The sequence below is a fragment of the Podarcis vaucheri genome, assembly GCF_965113315.1.
Source record: "Podarcis vaucheri genome assembly, chromosome: 1".
NCBI classification, from domain to species: domain Eukaryota; kingdom Metazoa; phylum Chordata; class Lepidosauria; order Squamata; family Lacertidae; genus Podarcis; species Podarcis vaucheri.
This window is the reverse complement of record NC_138759.1, coordinates 97,643,214-97,663,312: the sequence shown is the minus strand read 5'-3', so window position 1 is coordinate 97,663,312 and position 20,099 is coordinate 97,643,214. Positions and strand designations below refer to the sequence as shown.

The following is a 20,099-nucleotide window of genomic DNA, read 5'->3' as shown; positions in this document are numbered from 1 at the left end:
CCCTCCCGCTATATATAAGGGTCTGGTGACTTCTGTTTCAGTGTATCTGCACTGCACATATATTCAGTGCATGCACACAGAAGCTTATACCTGGAACAAACTTAGTTGGTCTCTTTATTTATTTCGATTGAGTCAGACCAACATGGCTACCTACCTGAATATAGAATCCTGCATTTGAAGTTATCCTGCATTTAATACACATCTTTTTTAAAAAACCTTCCTCCCAAAAATGCAAATAGGGCTTGCTATTACTATCATCATTCCCTTTTTAATACATATTTTACATGCAAACCCATTCACAGCCTATTGTGCTATGAGTAACATCCTTTTTTGTGCCATCTGTTCAAGATATCCTTTGTTAGTCTGTCAGCTGTTGGATGCTATTGCCTCTGGCATTAAATAGAAGAGCCAGACAAATACTTTCACCTTTAGCAAAAAGTTAAATAGATTCTCAACCATCTCTCTTGCTCTGTCTCAAACCGTGTTTAGAACTTAACCACAAAAGAGTTGTAGTTTTCAGATATCGATGTTTGCTTTTTTTTTGGATGCAAGAGATGAAGCAACTCTTTTAAGACATCTACTCTTTGTGCCCTTCCTAGTTGTAAAGCTCATTGTGAATGCTGTAACAATTTGTGACCGCATACACATATACAGTGTACTACAGACTGCACACATTCAGTATCAAATAAAGTATCAATCAGTATCAAATAAAGTATCCATCAGTCATTACTTTAGCAGTCCAGGAAAGTTATATCTTCCCCATTTATTGATGACATTTTATTTATATCTTTAATTATGTGGCCATTAACACACAACCTTCATATCCAAAAGCAAGGTTCCTGCGCTACCACTTCAATCGATGCTTCCCACCCCCTTGTATAACATAAATAGCCCCCCCCCTTTTGCCATCTCTGGTTGGGCTATTTTATAAGCCCATGGCACATTCCTATAACTTTCATTGGTATGCAGCACTCAGCCAAGCTCTGAGACGAGCAGTGCTTTTTTTCTAGAGTAAAAGGTGCCAGAACACACCTCCCTCAGAAGGATATATTCAGGCTGGGGATCTCCTCGTGAACCAGAGGCAGCTTCTGTCAGGCTGCCCATTCCTCAACAGAACAGTTTGCCAAAGCCACACACACCCCGGCACATGTGAGCCAGAAGCAGGATAGGGAATTTGATGAACTGCTCCGCTGAGATGCAGCCAGCCACACGCCCTTGAGTGGAGCAGTTTAAAGAAGCTGCCTGCCCACACAGTCCATCTGCGGTATGAGGGCCAGAGTGTGATGGCTGCTTCACCAGCAGTATATCACTGGTTAAAACTCTGCCACTCCTGAGTCCCCCAGTGCCCTGGTGGCAGAGGGGCTTAGGAGCAGCGACAGTTTCACTCACGATACACTGCCATGTGAAGCCACTATCACGCTCTGGCCCTCATACCAGTCCTGGGTGATGTATCAATACATCGTCCAGGCCTATTGCTGAGGTTGCTTAACTGAGGAGCTTAATGAGGTTCCCCCACGCATCTCTGGCTCACGTGAGCTGGAGCAGGGCTTGCTCAGCTGAGATATGGCTTCCTCACACATCAGCTGGGAGGCCGAAGAGCCTCAGCAAAGCCCCACTGTGCCTCTGCCTCTCCAGAGCCCATAGAGGATATCTCATTTGGGGTCCAGGGAGGGTTCCTCATGAGCCAGAGGTGCAGTGGGGTTTTGCTGACACTGTCAGGTCTCTCCCACTACTTCCAGGGCCGGGCTGAGAGGTGTCAGAATGTTGTTCTAGCTGGAAAAAAGGCCTGGTTATGTGTACATGGAGATAAATATTTAAATTCCTAAGTGTATTTTTATTCATTAAAATGCATTATTAATGTATTTAATGTGAACACTATATCACAAAATTTGGAAAAGTGCAAAATCCAAAAGATAATTATGTTCTGATTTCCACGTTAGTCTGAGAGTGGCAGATCAGATCAATGAAGTAATGAAATGAAGGAATTTCTCCCCAATCTTTTTATTTGTATTTTATAGTTATAAGTAATTTATTTTACAAATCTTGAACTGTGTGCTTTGCATAAACTTTGTTTATCCTGGGTTATATAAGATTTTATTGTAGTTTTCAATTAAATAAATGATGTTATTCTGAAGTAGACATACACAGAGCACAGTGAAAGTCCATATTGTCAAGGACTGAAAAGATCCTCTGCACATAATAATGATTAATAAATTATTATCTGGGTTTAAAAGGGATGGATTTCTTCCCACAGAGTAGGGAATGACACAGGCTTTTTGGAGAAACCTGCTGTTGGTTATATAAGTCTTAAATTGGGATTGCTAGACCTTGAACTCTATCTCTTAGAAGTGTGGAATCAATTGGCAAGCATTTTATACGGAAACAAAACAAGCAGGCTTTGTTTTTTTTAAAAACAAACAAACATCTATTTAAACACAGTTCATCTTCATCCAACAAAGAACAATTTATAAATTTTGAGTGAGGCAGGTGTTGGCCATCATAACCTGCTTTGTGGGCATAATGTTCATTGTGGTGAACATCTGACACTGGAGATAATTTGTGAAGAGCAAACCAGTGCTTACTTTTTAGAGCCTTATTGTATGTTCAAAAATATCATTTGCTACAGCATTCCTGCAACTGCCTGAGTTTTGATAAATTGTTTGATTCCCTCTTGCATCATAAACCCCTTGCACAAAAGCATGTGTTGGGGAGAGATATCTCTCCTTATATGCTATTTTTCTAGATATACTCCTCCCTCCTTAAAAAAAGTAAATAAATTAGATAAATATTTAAACATGAACAGTCTGAGAATCAACCTAAGGTGTTATATGGATTGCCATAGCCACATTCAGTGTGTAGCCAAAAGCCAAATAATTTCTACACACACACACAAAATAGTTCCCCATCACCACTTTGGAAGGCCCATTCCCCTGAAGAAAAGTGGGGAGGGGGTTATATTTGCTTATCATTCACAGGGGAGTGGGACTCTAAGAACTTTCACATGACATACCCTTTTCTTAATTCTTACCTTAATCTGGGGTGACTGATTTTCTCTTCTACTATTGCTTGAATGCCCATTGTGATATAGCCTTATTCCTTAAGGCATTTGCAGAAGGTGGGGTGGCTCTGATCTGCAAAAGAAAACAACAAGGTTCAGCTACCTCATAACCCCCGTGGCTGTTGAGAAATCTTGGATTCCCTCCTAAATATCTCATAAATATTTAGAGTGTATTTTGACCCTGTCCAGCCCATGAAATGCCAAGGAAAGCTGGGACAAGTGCTGTGTCTCATCATTAACATCCACCCCACACCATTTCCACCAATGAATAAATATATCAAATATTTAAGTACATCACACATCTCCTGTAACATTTGATTCTGGACTCCAAATATTTATTCATAAGTAAATAAGAAAAAAACATGACTTAACCTTTGAATAATAGGGCTTATTCACTGCCAGTCACAGTCAACAATACTGAGTTAGAAGGACCAATAGTCTGGCTGTATAAGACATCTTCCTATGCTCCCCAAGTCACCATACTACTGAGAGGAAGTAGGAGGCTAAGATGCCATTTTTACCACTACATATAAACTTTAAATAATTTCAGGGCACTCTGTTGTAGTGAATATTGGCTCAAAACACCTTTTTAAGACAAAAAAATGGCTTAAAACAGGTTTGAGTCTCTCTTTAATTGTCAATTTATAATTCACAGAAGATCAGAAGGCCATAGAAATAGATGTAAATGCTACGGTACTGCATAACAAAAAACCTAGTTTCATTAAGGCAATAATGGGCACATTTTAACTCACATTAGGTTGTTTTGTAGGGCTATGGAGGATACATTGCATCAATGATTCTCAAGTCCAATGAAAAGCTTTTCAAGTGTGGAGCAGTGATTGCACCAATTACAGACATGAGATTGTATGGTGAGTATTTTGTACTATTCAGTTTGTCTACTAGGCAGGTACCCAATTTCCCCTCTGACGGATTAAAAAATAGCAAATTTTTTACACTGGAAGGGATTGTACCCATTCTGCACCCATGAAGCCTTGGGTTTAGTTATGTGTGATTAGGTCCCTAAATGTTAACTCATTTAATCTGGAAACAATTTAACAGAAACAAATAAAAAAGAATCCTGTTTCCCCTGCAGCATCAGCTTTTTCAGAAAGATACCTTGGCCTTCCATCTAAAGAAGAAAATGCTTATCAGGTAAGCAAGTTGTACTTTAGATATTTATGGTGTTGCAGGGGCGCTTGAAATGCAAATCACTCGTAGAGGTGTACAAGTGTGTGTGTTTCTTTCCTAAAGGCATCCAGCGTGCTACACAATATTCACGGCTTTAAAGAAGAAAAGTTGTTAATTGTCCACGGGACAGCTGATAGTAAGTAGACACACAAATAGTTCCATTTACAGTTGTAGCTAGTGACGCAGCTAAGTTCAGTGAAAGAGAGGCGTGTGTGTGTGTTCTTTTGATAATACTGAGCTTTGTCTGTCCCCAGAGAGCCTGTTGTCAGAGTCAATTGACAGTTTTACATCTGAACAGATGACATTTCTTGTAACTGAATATCTGTAACTCTTAGCAGCTGTAGGTACCAATTTGTTTAAATCATATAAAACACCCATGTCATTGGTAGATGGCAACATATATTAATAAATGACAGCATCAATATTTAATCAGCTTTCAAATTATTATTGATTCCACCATTGGCAAAATATAAATGTTGCGGGGGTGGGGGGACTTATAGCATACAATAGATCGTAGTGGATTAATTTCTACAGTGCATTTACAGTGTACTTCCCTTCACTGCTAAGCAATGCATGATTTCTTATATTTATATGGTCAAACGCAGGCTTAACTAGCATGGGAATAATATTTCCAGAGGAGTGGGTTTTCCAACACTGTTTCATGATGTTGGAACACCTTGTCCCAGTTCAATGGATGGGTACAACCATTCTCCCTCATTGGACAACTAAAAAGGCTGTTCATTCAGACAGTCCAGCTGAAGACCTGCATTGTGAAGGCAAAACTAAAATTGAGTGGAGGCAGGATGAAATACATTTTCCTGGAAAAATCAGCTAATTCTAAGAAGTTCAGTTTCACTTAGGAATGGTGAATCAGAATCTAATTTGCCTTTCTTAAACCAATACACAAATAAAAACAAACTATCCTTAAATGTCCATACTACTGTGAATTTTGTGATGCAGTTCACCTATCAATGTGTCTAAAAATGCAGATATTACCCAAACATATTAATAGGTATATCCTATATATAATACATATAAAGGAGTCAAGGCCCATAAAATACATGAATGAATGAATACAACTGAATAAAAATACTTAAATGCAATATAATATTGTGTATATAATATTATACATATAGTATGAAAAATTAGACAAACCAGTAAAAAAATTATTCACTTTTTAGATCAAAGAGTGAAATAGGAAAAATCAAGCCTGGCACTGAGATGTTTCAGAGAATTCTATCCCTAACTACTATGCTATAGCTGTTCTGTTATGAAGAAAGAAGATATTTCTGGAAGTGCTAGGAAAGAATATTCAGCAGAATTACCCACTGTATTTGTGTGTAGGGCACTCACACACAACAGCAACAGAGAAGATGTACTTGTGGCCTCACTGATAGATCCCCGTCATTACAGTGTCCCTGACCTTCACGTGTTAAGTGCAGGAATATAATAAGGTCCTTTGTATGAGCATATTAGATTGAAGCCTGAACAGGATGGCAGCTAATCTGTAAGATCTGATTGACATTAATAATGCTTTTTTGCTAACACATGTTATTGTCCCACAGCTAAAGTTCATTTCCAGCATTCAGCAGAATTAATTAAACATCTAATAAAAGCTGGAGTGAATTATACTATGCAGGTATGTAATGGTCAGATATCTCAATAGTGCATCCTTCAGTATGTTTTAATTATGACCAGTCTTAGAATTTTTATTATTCTTTTCCTTGCAAGTATACAATATATAAGAAAATAGCACCATGTTTGTCTAGACTATGTATAGTTGAATAACTTCAAAAAATGAATCTATGCAAAAATAAAATAAAAAATAGGGAGTTAGATCCAGACTGATTTCTGCACAGAGGACTCTGCACTGCAGGAAGATGGCTTTAGTGGTATCAGAGCTTGAGCATCTTGGCCTCTTTGATACTCTTTTAAGTATTTAGAAACACAATACTATTTCTATAGTGACATTGAAAGATAAGCTCTGACCTCTTATTGATCAAAGCTAATGACTTAATCATACTTCTATGTGCTGTTCATAAGTGCATTATTCCTATCTGTTATAAGGTTAACTTGGAAATTAAAACTCTGCTTTTGCTGGTTAGAAAGGATGAAATGCTCGAAATATTTTAGAACAATATATTTGGAGACACCAGTTAACATGTGTGACTGGTTGTTTAAGTAAAATATGTTCGTTAAACCTTTTAATTATGAAATGAGGTTTGGCAACTGTACAATAATAGTTGCTTTCATTTCCTATCAGCTGTCAGTTAAGTAAAACTGCAAAGGTAGCCCAGCATCATTATCAATACCCAAATATTACCAGTAGCAGCAATATACAACCCCACCCACTATCTGGGCTCCATGTCATTAATATTGCTAGTACAGTAGTACCTTGCTGTGAGTCCGCCCCGTTTAGCGTCCTTTCTGGGTTACTTCGAGGTTTGCTGCTCATGCACGCGCAGAAGCGCTAAATCGTGCTTTGTGCATGCGCAGAAGTGCAAAACCGCTCACGTGTGTACACAAAACAGCACTTTGTGGAGCATCCAGGGCTCCAGAATGGATCCTGGACTCAAAACAAGGTACAGTGGTACCTCGGGTTAAGAACTTAATTCGTTCTGGAACTCTGTTCTTAACCTGAAGCACCACCTTAGTTAATGGGGCCTCCATTTCTGTTCCCATCCTGAAGCAAAGTTTTTAACCCAAGGTACTATTTCTGGGTTAGCGGAGTCTGTAACCTGATGCATTTGTAACCCGAGGTACCACTGTACAATAAACCTTTGGATTAGTTTTGAAGTCATACTAGATCCACATTTTTAGCAGGTTGTATATCAGGCTGATACAATAATTGATAGAAATTAAATATCTATTCCCCCTAAACCATTTTGAAAATCCAAATCAGAAAGGCCATTTTAAATAAATATATGTAAATACTTTTATTGCTAAAGCTTTCAGTGTAGGTGATGAAATGCTGATTTAAAATATCAGGAAAATGAATTTTAGTTTGAATTTTATGAGCTTTCAATGAAGCCATAACATTGCCTAATGCCTAATTCTGTGTTGATGCAAAAGCATTTAAAACAAATCAGAGACCCCTATCATTTGGTTTTTAAAGCCTATTTATTTTTACATTTCCTCACCCAGATCTACCCAGATGAAGGTCATTACATCACAGCAGAGAAGAGTAAATATCACCTTTATAGCACAATTCTCAGCTTCTTTAGTGCTTGTTTAAAGGAGGAAGCGCCAATTTTATCACAGGAACCAGAGGAAGATGAATAAGGAAGCTATTTGTACAGAACTGAGGAGATTTTCAGTGAGGCTCACTGAAACCATAAATAAAAGTGACTGTGAGAGAACAGATTCTACAGAAGCCCAAGGGCAGCTAAAGGATATACCAGTGGAGCAGCACATTTGGTGACAATGAGCTAAGAAACTGGGATTTGAATACAAAAGTCCAAATGTATTACCAAGGGACAAAACGTATACCTTTGTGGAAGGCCAATGGTCAGATGCAGTTTCCTGGAAGAAATTAATTTTGCATAAGAGTAGGGTTAGTGCATGTTGATTCTGTTAAGATTCACTGTTTGTTCTGTACGTAGTTGCTCTGTTTTTATTTAAAATGCACATGATTTCTCAATTTCAGCATAATGCACACCTGACATAAATATTGATATTTGCACAGGAGAGCTGCAGCCTAACCAACTATTGCAACTTTTCAATTAGTGCAATTTTTTCACTGTCAAGCTTCAAAATATTGAGAAAATATCATTTTGTTTCAATTTACATTGGGAAACAATATCAGATTAAGTCTGATAAATACACATATTAGTTTGTTTCCCTTCCCTGTAAAAGTTTTTCAAGCATTCACTATTTTACTGTACCAACTATAATTCAATAAGCAGAAATTTGGTAGTATACGCTTGGACTTTATGTATATACACAAAACTCCTTCCACAGAAAATGTCTGTGTGCTTGAACAATTTTTTCAAGCCATGATTACAGCTATGTTTAAACCAGTATCAACAACTAAAATAGTTTCCCTGGTTAAAAGTTGTATCTTTTCATTTACTAAGAAATATTTGGGTTGTGTTTTTTCGTATTGTTTACAGTAGTCAATAGTTTGCTGGTTACACTCTAATTTTAGAATATGCTACTTTGTCACATGTAAATTAGATACATGAATATTAAATTATAGTTTCAGATAAAGAGATTTTATTAACAATGTAAGCCATTTGAGTACTACTTTGATGAATCATTTGTGAAGCTGGTTCTTGCAGGTGGGCTGAGATTCCATTCTGAACTTCAACACCAACTTGTGATAGCACATCACAGAACAGTCTGTCAGTTTTTATTTGGTGTGTCACAGCTGCCCAGGCTGTTACATGAAGATTTAAATTCAGCCTGGGAAATGATTTGTTTTATTTCTAAAGGAGCCTTCTGATGAATGATTTTAAAATTTTTTATTTTATTCAGGTGAAGTCCCTGAAATGCATCAAATGTATTGTCAAGGTGAATTACAGCCCTACAAATCACACTATGAAATAAACAACCCACTCAACTTTGGCCATCAGAATATTAACTTCTACGATTGAAGTTCTGTATTCTCTTAATTTTAGATATACATTCTAAGATGATGTTTCATCCAAAGAAATTTGCCAATTTGCACAAGGTAATTTGCTTGCACAGCTAAACTTTTGTCTGCCCCTCATGTGGACACTGAAAAGTTGGCCGGGAAAACCCAGCAGAGACTGGGGGACACATGGCGAGGGAGAGGGAGAGGGAGAGGGAGGGAACGTTCCATTGGGCAGGCAGAGGCAACTTGTGCTAACGGGGCAAGTTGGTTAGGTCCAAGCCAAATAATTTTTTGTTGTCCCTAGGAGTTTTGATCCTGAGTATTTCACTTTCGTTTTTAAAAGCACTCTCTATGCACTGGGGGTTGTGTTCCTTGTGGAAGCAGGTTACAAGTGCCATAGCATTGTTTCAACACTCAAGATGCTCTAGCTATATCTTACTGTGCATCAAAAGAAAGCCCACCTTTTAAGTTGTAAAGAAACAAAATTGTAGAGTTTCTTGAGGCAGCAGAGTTGCCTGAAATAATTTCTAGCGCTTTCTCCTCCTGGGGCAAAAATGGCCAATGTGGTATCCATTTCTCCACTCCCAATAAGGTGGTAAAATGGGCCAGCCTGGCTCATCTTTATTAGATGAGCATCTCTTTGACATGCATTATTGTTGTACCAAACACCCTGCATATGAAACCCTCAAAGTGTTAGAAGTTACAACTTCTTGTGGTATACTACTCTAATGTGCTCTTCAAGCTGGTCACAGAGCTGTCTCTTCAGGTCCATATTCTGCTGTTCATGGCATCAAAGAATGGCAAGAACATTCAACCAACGAAAAGAGAAATGTGGTAGATGAATACATGGAAACTAGTCCTATAGCCCTATCCTTTAATTCATTGGGATGATGAGCAAACACAAATTTGTCTCCTTTTTTTCTTCACACAATACATTTACAAGACTGCACTTAAATGCATTAGCTGAATGGCCTTGATAGCTTTTACCACAATGTTGTGCATTTTGTTTCCTTTAATATATATATATATATCCTACTTTCCTTCTTAGAAAAGGAGCTGCTCAAGGCAGCTAACAAACAGCAATAATCCTGCAGCACTCAGATTCAATTCCTTAAGTGTGTCTAGTAATCCACTATATGTGGGGAAATACTTACCGGTACTTGAAAATATCCCACTTTAAAATTTTATTTGTGTCAAAACATTTTACTACCTGACATAAGGGTCATATTTTAGAAATCTGATCTATAGACACAATATTTTAAATAGCTACAATTACTAGATAAGGGATAGTTTGCAAATCAGGTATGCAAATCAGGTATGCCAATATGCATAAATAATCAGCAGATGTCACAGTTTACAGGCTTTCTTCATTAGTATTGTCTCCTGTTTTGAGTACCTTGCAGCATTCACATTACTTTTTTTGTACCTTAGTCCTGTGCAACTTTTGAACTACCAAATCAAACATGGCCTGCTAGCCATAGGTTAGTACCTTGATAATAGTTGCATCTTTGCTTCTTGCCTGGGATGCCAGGGCCCATCATATGAGTTTGGTTTCTAGGCTCATATGATGTACAAGAGTGCGATAATTTCCCCAAGATGCTCCCTAACTCATTTACAGCTTAGATCTGGGAGGTTTCATTGTAGCTCCATGCCCTCAAATCATGAGTTTTACTAGCAATGGAGCAAATACTCCATTAATGCCTTAGGAAGAATAGGCAACAACAAAATAGAAGTGTGTGGGGGGGGAATGAAAATAGGATGGAAGATGGTTTTTGAAAAGGTGTTCCAACCAAAAACAATTGTTGGTTTGTATTGGCATCCTAGTTCCATTGCTCAAAACTAAACAGGCCTGAAGAACGTTCAACATGCTAAGCTGAGTGCACCATGCCAGCTATGTGGAGCAGCCTATTGGGAGGGTGATTCCCAATAAAAAAAGAGGGGGGGGAGTCCTTATCAAGTACCTGGCAGATCACTATAGATGGCTGGAGAGCTACATTGGGTTTTCTCTCTTGTATATGGTTTTGCTAGGGCACCACTCAATAGGAACAGCCATTGATGCCTTCCAAATAGTTTTGTTTCACAAATAGCTTTAGGTTTGAGAGTTTGCTATCGGAGCCAGAGGCAGCCGCTAAGATGAAAAGGGGGAAAAAGCAGGCAGCACAAGATAATTACATACACATTCATCTGGACCTCGACCATAATTTGAAGGTGCAAACAATATAGATACTATCAAGTAAGCAGTGCTGCCATGTATCTATAACACCATTAGGCTTTTCCTATTGATCCAGAGCCTAGTGGAAACCACTGATGAATTCAATTCAGAATGCAAAAGGTTAGGCTATAATATTTGCAAAGGCATGTTATCAATCTTGTCACTGAGGCTACCAGTGGTGGTGAACCTGTCTTATCATGAAGCATGTTCTCTTAGTGAGCTAATTATCCCCACTGTTGACATATTTGCTTATTTATACAATAATTTATCTGCACACCACTGTAACATCTGGATATATTTGCATAAATTAAAACAATATATTAATCATTCTGGAAAGAAGGGGGATGAAGCTATATCCAATTTCTTCTTTTCTCATCTGGGCTGCTCCAATTGTAGGAAGCTGCCTTATACAAAGTAAAAATATTGGCCAGTCTGGCTAAGCAGTGCACCCCAAAACCAGTCCTGGGCAAACCTGTGGACCACGAGTCCTGTTACGGATCCAGTCCCAAAGTCTATTTAGGGTCTAAATAAATACAGCTGGGAGGGTGAAAAGGAAGGGAGAAGGAGGAAGGAAATGTTGCTCTTAAATTTTCCCCTTTCCCAACTGAGAGCAGTGGGGTAAATTCTGTGGGTCCTCCTTTGCAGGTGGCTTCTCTAGCACGATCGGTGCCTCTGCAGAAGAGCTGCTCACCAGACACCTCAATTCTGCTTGGCACATATTGCTCCTTTGCAAGCAATTTCTCTTTAGGGAAGCCATTTGTAATGGAGCATTCTGCACCATGCTGGGAAAGAAAGTCAGGTGGTGGGCTCCTACTTTTTCTGGGTGAGCAGGGTATTTTCAGAGGTTCCCCCCCTCACCCAATGCCTGTCTTTCCTTCCTGCCTGATGCCCCACTCATTGACAGCCGTGGATCATTCTGGGCCAGCCATCCAACCTGACTTGTAGCGAGCCATGGCTGCCTGTACCTGACTTGTCCTGCACCTGACTCCCTCAAAAGGTGCTTGATTTGGCTTGGGTCTCAGCTGAATCCAGGGCATAGCCCTAGTTTATACTGACTGAAAGCAGCTCTTTAGTACCCCGGACCAAGTTCTTTCTCAGTCTTACCTATAATTGCTAGGGATTGAATCTTGTGGCTTCTGTATGCTAACCACATCCCCTGAAATTGAGCTACAGCCCCTCTGCTCATAAAAAGTAACCTTAGCTGTTCATATCTGAGCAAAATGTTTCAAGCCACTATGACAGGTAAGTGATGTTTGTGAAATCAAGAGCAACTGGCCAAGGAGCGGAAAGTGTATAGATCACAAACTTATTTTAGCACAACCTCTCTACAATAATTACAACTTTGATAGATCCTTCTCCTCCTGCATATAAATTTAGTTTTTGAAGATAATGCTTAAATTTGATTGTGTTTTAACTATTTTGGAGTTTAGCCACTATCTTTAAACCATTGCAAGTAATGCAATATAGTAAAAACTGCTATTTCCGACTCCCTGTATTGGCTATTCTATACACAATATGAAGGGTCCTTTCAAAGACTACAATTCCAAAACCAAATGCTGACTTGTCCAGTCCTAAATCTTGCCATACCGGCAATTAAGATACAATTCACAAATTAACATTCATTGCTGCAATCACTGCAGCTCCAAATCATCTACACTACACTGCAAATCATGGTTTCATCACAGCTTCTATGCCACCTTAAATACAAGGGGGTTGTCAACCAACTTTTACTTAGAGCAGTGTCATCAAAATTAACATGACTAAATTGGGCTCATTAAGTGTACTCTCAGTAATGAGTAGGGGACTACAACCACTATCATTTCAAGAGAAGCATTTCCCAAGTTTAGACGAGTCACTAAGTGATAAAATGCCACATGGGTGTGTGAATTTACATATATTTTGATAACTAATATATCCATACTTATGTATACTAATACATTGTAGCCTGTGTATATATAAACTCAAACTATTCAGGGATATGCCTAAAATGTGGAGTGTTAGAAGGAGTTAAATTTAAATAGGTGGGATTTGACTAATGAGTGTAAGTCCCATGAAAGGACTTCTACTTGCACAACAGGCTTCTCCCCTCTTCCCCCCCCCCATGCCCCATGAAATCAGAAGAAGCCCAGGAACTGTGCCTAGGAGGAGGAGAGGGTGGAATCATTGCATCTGACAAGCCACTGAGCCTAGGGCTTGCCAATCAGAAGGCTGGTGGTTCAAATCCCCGTGACAGGGTGAGCTCCCGTTGCTTGGTCCCAGCTCCTGCATCAAAGTGCAAGTAGATAAACAGGTACCACTCTGGCGGGAAGGTAAACAGTGTTTCCGTGCGCTGCTCTGGTTTTGCCAGAAGCGGTTTAGTCATGCTGGCCACATGACCCGGAAAAACTCTGCAGACAAACACCGGCTCCCTTGGCCAGTAAAGCGAGATGAGCGCTGCAACCCCAGAGTCGTCTGCAACTGGACTTAACTGTCAAGGGGTCATTTACCTTTACCTTTTTAATGGAATGGCTAAGAAAGCATGACACTAAATTCCTCCCAGGGTTTTACTCTTTTCAGCATCAGTATTGGCAAGGTTGTGCCTTAGCAAGAATTCAGGAAGGACACTTAACAGAACTGGAGCCGTAGCAGAGAAATCCTGCTCTGTTCTATTATGAATGTGTCATTTGAGGATGATGGCACCCAGTTTGTCTAATCAAAATTGTGCTGAATTTTTATTGTTAATGCATGTCTTCAGTGGCGTAGCGTGGGGGGTGCAGGGGTGCCGGCGGCACCGGGCGCAACATCTGGGGGTTAGGGTTAGGGTGCGCAAATCCACGGATTAGGGGGCGCAAATTACTTGCCTTGCCCCGGGTGCTGACAACCCACGCTACGCCACTGCATGTCTTAGATCCGGGTGTCACATTTGAAATTCAGAATTGTTAGCATTATAGGTATCTCTTGGTTCTGGATCCTGAGTTTATAATATAATATGCAGTTTACAGATATTGAAAACTTAATTGTCCTTGGGTAGAATAATCTCATGACCCTCTTGTGCCCAAAGCTTTTGCAGCTACTTAGGGAATTAAGGGGCCTGGCAAGTAGCTTCAGCATGCAGATACACACAGCTCCAATACTAAGGGAGGAGAGCTGATTTAGCTGAACACCCATGGGCATCATTAAAGGTGAAGTTCAGAGGCTTGCCTTCAGGGCTGGCATGGCTAGGGAGCGCCTTTGGTGCCAACCTGTAACACCTGCCTGGCATTGTGGCGCCCCAGGAGTGGGTGCAGCAGGATGGAATCCCTAGCCCTTCAGTGTTGGCAGAGCTGGCTCATGCACCATAGACCTTTGTTTCCCTATACAGATCCATTTGAGGTTAAATAAATAAATGTGACCCTGTGCACCTAACCTTTCTGTCTTGCCTATTTATTTTCTTGTGTGGTTGCAAAACAAGTTATTCTGTTGGAACAAGATTGCAGCTGTCCATCAATATAATAAATAAAAATCCTAATGTATTTTTTTCCTGAAGTAGATGACTGCAGAAATTGGCAGATGAGCACACAGCTAGGAAACTGAAGAAGCATCTAGCAGTCATATATCAGCTTTGTGCGATGCACTTAGAATGCTGCTCCTGCTCCATCTTTGTCCCAATTAAGCGGCCACCTTAACAAAATGAAGTTTGTTTGCACATTATCATGCATGACCACCCAATGTAGCTGCAGCTGAAATAGTTCAGCAGAAAAAAATTAGGCAATGCTCTCTTTATTGTAGCATTAAATTGATTAACTTGTCATTGAACATAGTTTTAAAATGCATCAAAATGTTTCCAAATAAAATATGCAGCCGGACATTCCCATTTGCCAAGTGGGGAGTAAAAGCTGCAAGCTATTTGTGACATTTAACAGTCGCATTAACATCCCTAATTGTAAATGACAGGGCAATTAAGCTTGAAAAATATCCTAACAAAGTGCCTTGGGCAATTACGAGTCTTCCATCTGATATGTGAAAGACTACATTCTATTCAACATGGAAGCAAAGGTTTCCAATATGGTTTCCAATGGATGTCTGACTGGATTGATGGTTCATTTTCCGTGCCTTTTCTAAGCAGTTGTGTCTAAAAAACACTTTATCTAGTTATTTCATATTGCTGTTTGAAGAGGGTGAGGAAACTCATGTAGGTTCGCCACACACATATATATGTCACATATATATAATGCAAAGGCACACCACTTGTGAGAAACCTACCCTGCCCCCAGAAACCTCAGTTTGTATGTGTGAACTTTTCGAAGTTTTATGACTAGCAGCAGTAGTGTAGTTCCACTATACCAGGCATAGTCAAACTCGGCCCTCCAGATGTTTTGGAACTACTCCCATCATCCTTAGCTAACAGGACCAGTGGTCAGGGGTGATGGGAATTGTAGTCTCAAAACATCTGGAGGGCCGAGTTTGCCTATGCCTGTACTACACAGTGCAGACACAGCAGAAGAGCCCAATTGCTGCTGCCACTGGCCCATTAGTCCAATGCCAACCACCTTGCCCCTTGTGCCTTTCAATAAGCAACAGCAACTCCGCTGATCTGAGGTCAAGCATTGCAACACCCCTGCTGCCCACTACTGGGCTCAGCTTATCCTTTAAGAAAGATGCTTATAGACGGGCAGCTTTGTCTACAAAATGTGTTCACGCGAAGCACTAACGTTAGCAAACTTGCGGGCCATGCCTTTAAACATCCATCAGGGCTGTACCTAGCAGTGGATGTGGTGCTCTGTCAGTTAGCAAACCGACCAATGGAAAGAAGAGAGATTTGCAGATCACCCAATTTCTTCTGAAAAAATGAGAAACAGATTAGATCAAGGGTAGGCAACCTGCAGCCCTCCAGATATTGCGAGTCCACATCTCATTCCTAGCCATTGGCCCTGCTGACTGGAGATGGAGGGAGCTGGGGTCCCAAGAACATCTGGAGGGACACTGGTTCCCAACCCCAGGGATACATGATTCTGAGATGCGTCAAAATTGCAATGCTGTAATGCACCCTGGAACAAATAACCTTAACCTTGCTGACATGAAGCCTTTGTAAAGATGCCAAGGGCAAAGAATGGGTAGAGCAAGGGATGAACAGAATTATGCTTCATTCTAACCCCCTCCTTCTTTTGATACTGCATGTAGAACTGGGTGGAACTTACACCACCCAAAATGCAGGTGTAATTCACCTCAGAGGAATCAATGGAAGCAGAGAAAGCAAACATTTGCACTGCCCTCACACACAGACCTAATGCTGGCCAAAAGCAGGTAGGAATAAGCTTAATTTATCTCTTCCTCACCTGTCGGGCATATCTGTCCACTTAGGATTTCTCTGTTCAGTTGGATTGCTTCTTTTCAGTTGGAAAGGAGAGCCACATACATTGAACTTAACTGCAAAAAAAGTTATCGGGGCATCTGTTTGTGCATTATGGTTGATTTCTAAAGGCTTCCAAAATTATTTATTTATTTAATTAATTTTATTATTATTAATTATTATTATTATTATTGGAAGTTATAGCAAGAGACAACTAATTTACTTGGTGGCCGAAATGTCATCTACATTGTGTTTAAGGACAGGGGTTATACCAGCTAATTTTCTTGGTGCATTTACGTGAATGAAACAACATTTGCAATAGAAAATCATTTTAAAATGCTTACACCATGAAATTACAAAGAACTGCAGGAGTCTGTAAGTAATGAAAACTTCAATAACAGAATTAAGTATAGTGACTGTAAAATAACAGCAGAAAAACAGTATGTCAAATAGTGCAGGAGGGATTAAATCAGAGGGTTAGAACAAGTCGCTTAGCTTGGCTGTAACTGTTATCGAAAGAACCCGTACCAAGAAAGGTGAGTTGTTTTGGCCCTAGAGAGGAATTTCTGTTCAGAAAACTATTCACAGCTACTTCTTTCTGTTGGTTACACACACATACAAGACTTGCTGGATGCAAAGACCCAGGTTTGGTGCAAGTACTCTTTGGTGAAAGAACCCCAGAAGAGATTTAAAATCACAAAATAGGCAGCAAAATAAAGCATAGCAATATGGGTCATTTCAAGTTCCTTCCGAAGCTTCTCTGTTCCCTAGCATTGAAAAAGACCAAACATTTGGTAATTTACTTACAAACTCTTTAGAGGTCAGATTTGTGTGTTTTTCCATACAGCATTCAGGGGGGAAATACACAAGCAGTAAAACTTTGCTTACTGACAAAGTGGTTAAAGTTCCTAAATTATTAATATAAGAACTCAATAATGATTGATGAAAGCTGAGCTGGAGCAATCACCTCAAACCTTTTCACATGCTGAGGTTCTCAGGTAGACTGAGGGAGGTTTAATTACCTAGTTCCTCCCAAGATGAGATGGACATAGCTAATCCTGGCAGGACATCTTAGTCTATGTATTAAGACCTTCATGAATTATATGAGGTCGGTTATCCCACACTTTCTTCTAGGTTTTGTATGTTTGATAAATTCATACTCTAGAACCAAACTGATATTTTTTTAAAAAAAAATCATTTATTTGGTTCCTGTTGGTGCTCTCTTACTAAGACTGCCATATGAATTAATTTCCTTCATTTTTCCTTGCTAATACATAAGCTTTAACTTTTGATTTCTCCATCCGAAATATAAATGGCAATGAGAAATATATTTTCTTGATCAAATACAGTACCTTTCTTTCCACAGTCTAAAGAAAGTTCCCCCACACTGTGTGAAAAGCAATTAGCTCATCTCTGAATATTAGCAAGTAATCCTCACTAGAAATTGAGAACAATTCTTTATCTAATCTGTCCCAGTAGAATACAAGAGCAACACTGATTAAAGATGTAATGCAATGTGTCAATTATTTCAAAAATCCCTCTACATCATGTTAGCACCCACAGAAGGGAAACGGTCCCAAAGGAAGAGAGGAGGGACACACAATGACATTCTTACCCTTACAGGGAAAAATATGCTCAGAAAAGCCTTAGCTGTTCAGTTTTACAACTAGACATATATCACTGCATTCACTTAGCTTCTGTTGCCTTGTTGCTGCTTACTGAAAATAATGCCCTTCTAATGTTCATAGAGACCATAAAATAAACATTTATGAAGGTGAGGTTAATAGCGTATGGCAAAGGGTTCTATGCCAAACCCTCCAGGAATGGTTCCCATTCTAATGGTGATTGTTTTAGAAAAACCCTTGTGACTTTCTCCACCTCATCTACTTTCTATCTGGGTCTTTTGTATTCAAAGCCATATGGCTGAAAACCTTTCCTGCCTCATTTTTTATTTTCATTTCTTACATAGTAGATTTAGTTTGGCTTCCTCATAGGTTTGCTTGTTTCTGCAATGCTGCCTCATCTCACAGAACAGGAGAGGTTTATCCCACCTGCCTATAAGGACCATGTGTTTGCAAAGCACAGATCTGTGCATCTCACAGCTAACTGCTACTTACTTAATTTAAATCCCAGAAGCCCAGGGTGGCAAATATGTCAATACTAAGAGAATATAATTATACAGTGGTACCTCAGGTTAAGAACTTAATTCATTCTGGAGGTCCGTTCTTAACCTGAATCTGCTCTTAATCTGAGGTACCACTTTAGCTAATGGGGCCTTCCACCGCTGCCACCATGCGATTTCTGATCTGATCCTGAAGCAAAGTTCTTAACCCAAGGTACTATTTCAGGGTTAGCAGAGTCTGTAATCTGAAGCGTCTGTAACCTGAGGTACCACTGTACCTTCTGAAAAACAAACTTCCGCAAGCAGCAACAAAAGCACACACAAATTCAGAATTGCCAGGGATAGGACTTTCAGCTATCCAAAGCAGGAATGCGTTTTCAAATTCTCATAAAAGTTAATGATGAGGGAGACAGACACACTTCATTAGGGAGGACATTCCAGAAACAAAGAACCACTAAAATTTGTGAAAATTTAATAAAAATATTATTTAAAAAAAAACAGAAACAAAGAACCACTATTGAGAAGACCCTGGCACACATCACCACCTACTGGGTAACACCAAGTGGCAGCCCCAACAGCAGGGCCTCCCCTGAGTCTCACTCCTGCCAGCAACCATACTGCAGCATTCTGTACTAGCTTCCGGATCAAGTGTGAGTGGTGTCCCATATTGCACTCATTCAACGCATGGCCTGCTGTGGCCAAGCTTTCCCAGTCCATGACTAGTAATAGCTGTCATACCAGCCCAAGCTGGTCAAAAGCACATCTAGCTCCCAGTGACAAAGCTGGACCCAGACGCACCTTGGGACCCCCAACCTACTCTTTTAGTGGGGAAGGGCAGTCAGAATGAATTACTCAGATATGGGAATCACTCACCCACAGTGCCTCCATCTTGCCAGGATTCAAGCTCAGCTTGCTTTTCCTCATCCACCTCACAGCTGCATTAGCTAGTTAACACAGCTGCAGATCTTTATAAGAGGTTACAGGTGGGAGAAGTGCATTTGACTAACAACATATGCCTCTTCACAGGTGAATTCTATTGAATTCAGTGGGGAAGGGATGTCTCCCAGGTAAGTGAGGATAGGCCTGCAGGCTAAATTCAGTCCTAACTTCCCAAGAGTTGTGAGTCATATTGAATTCAATACTTCTAAAGAGATATGATTTGGATTGTGCTGTAACACCATTAAATGCAATGAATTCTTTTTATTATTGCATGCCACATATGACTTTCACAACAAAAGGCTTTAAACCATACACACAATTAAATGTGTGCAATGTGATTTCTTGCCAAATTATTATATACAAATCAAATCAAATCTCTGCATTCTTTGATTTGTGGGTTCCTGTTTTCTTTTATTGTTTTATACAACTGGAATACTCTTTTTGTGTTTAATTTTATTTTCCAGTAAACCCATATTTGGTTTGTTGTCTGATAACTGAAGACATGCCCTTTTGCAGAAGAATAACCTGGAGCCGTATTTAAGGAAAGGGAACTGTGTGCATTGGGGTCGGATTGCTACTCCCACTCTCATTTAAAACAACCAGATTTTGGCTTAATTTTAGGTACAGAGCCATCAATGTTCTTAGGTTAAAGGCTGCATACAGTGATGGCACACACAGCTCGAATTGTGTTGAATT

General features: G+C 39.7%; 1 protein-coding gene and 1 long non-coding RNA gene across 4 annotated transcripts in view; one reads left to right on the top strand and one right to left on the bottom strand.

Moving 5' to 3' along the window:
• Window positions 1-8,828, top strand: part of DPP10 (dipeptidyl peptidase like 10) — a 589,554-nt gene extending 580,726 nt beyond the window's left edge. For all 3 annotated transcript variants that reach the window (XM_082198124.1, XM_082198123.1, XM_082198125.1), the window contains 5 exons: window positions 3,828-3,927; window positions 4,152-4,210; window positions 4,310-4,382; window positions 5,812-5,885; window positions 7,391-8,828. In XM_082198124.1, coding sequence (XP_082054250.1) covers window positions 3,828-3,927; window positions 4,152-4,210; window positions 4,310-4,382; window positions 5,812-5,885; window positions 7,391-7,528 — 444 coding nt within the window. In that variant the 3' untranslated portion in view covers window positions 7,529-8,828. The remainder of the gene's footprint in view (window positions 1-3,827; window positions 3,928-4,151; window positions 4,211-4,309; window positions 4,383-5,811; window positions 5,886-7,390) is intronic.
• Window positions 3,029-20,099, bottom strand: part of LOC309519305 — a 45,818-nt gene continuing 28,747 nt past the window's right edge. The window contains exon 3 of the long non-coding RNA XR_014213786.1: window positions 3,029-3,131. This is a non-coding gene — a long non-coding RNA (uncharacterized lncRNA). The remainder of the gene's footprint in view (window positions 3,132-20,099) is intronic.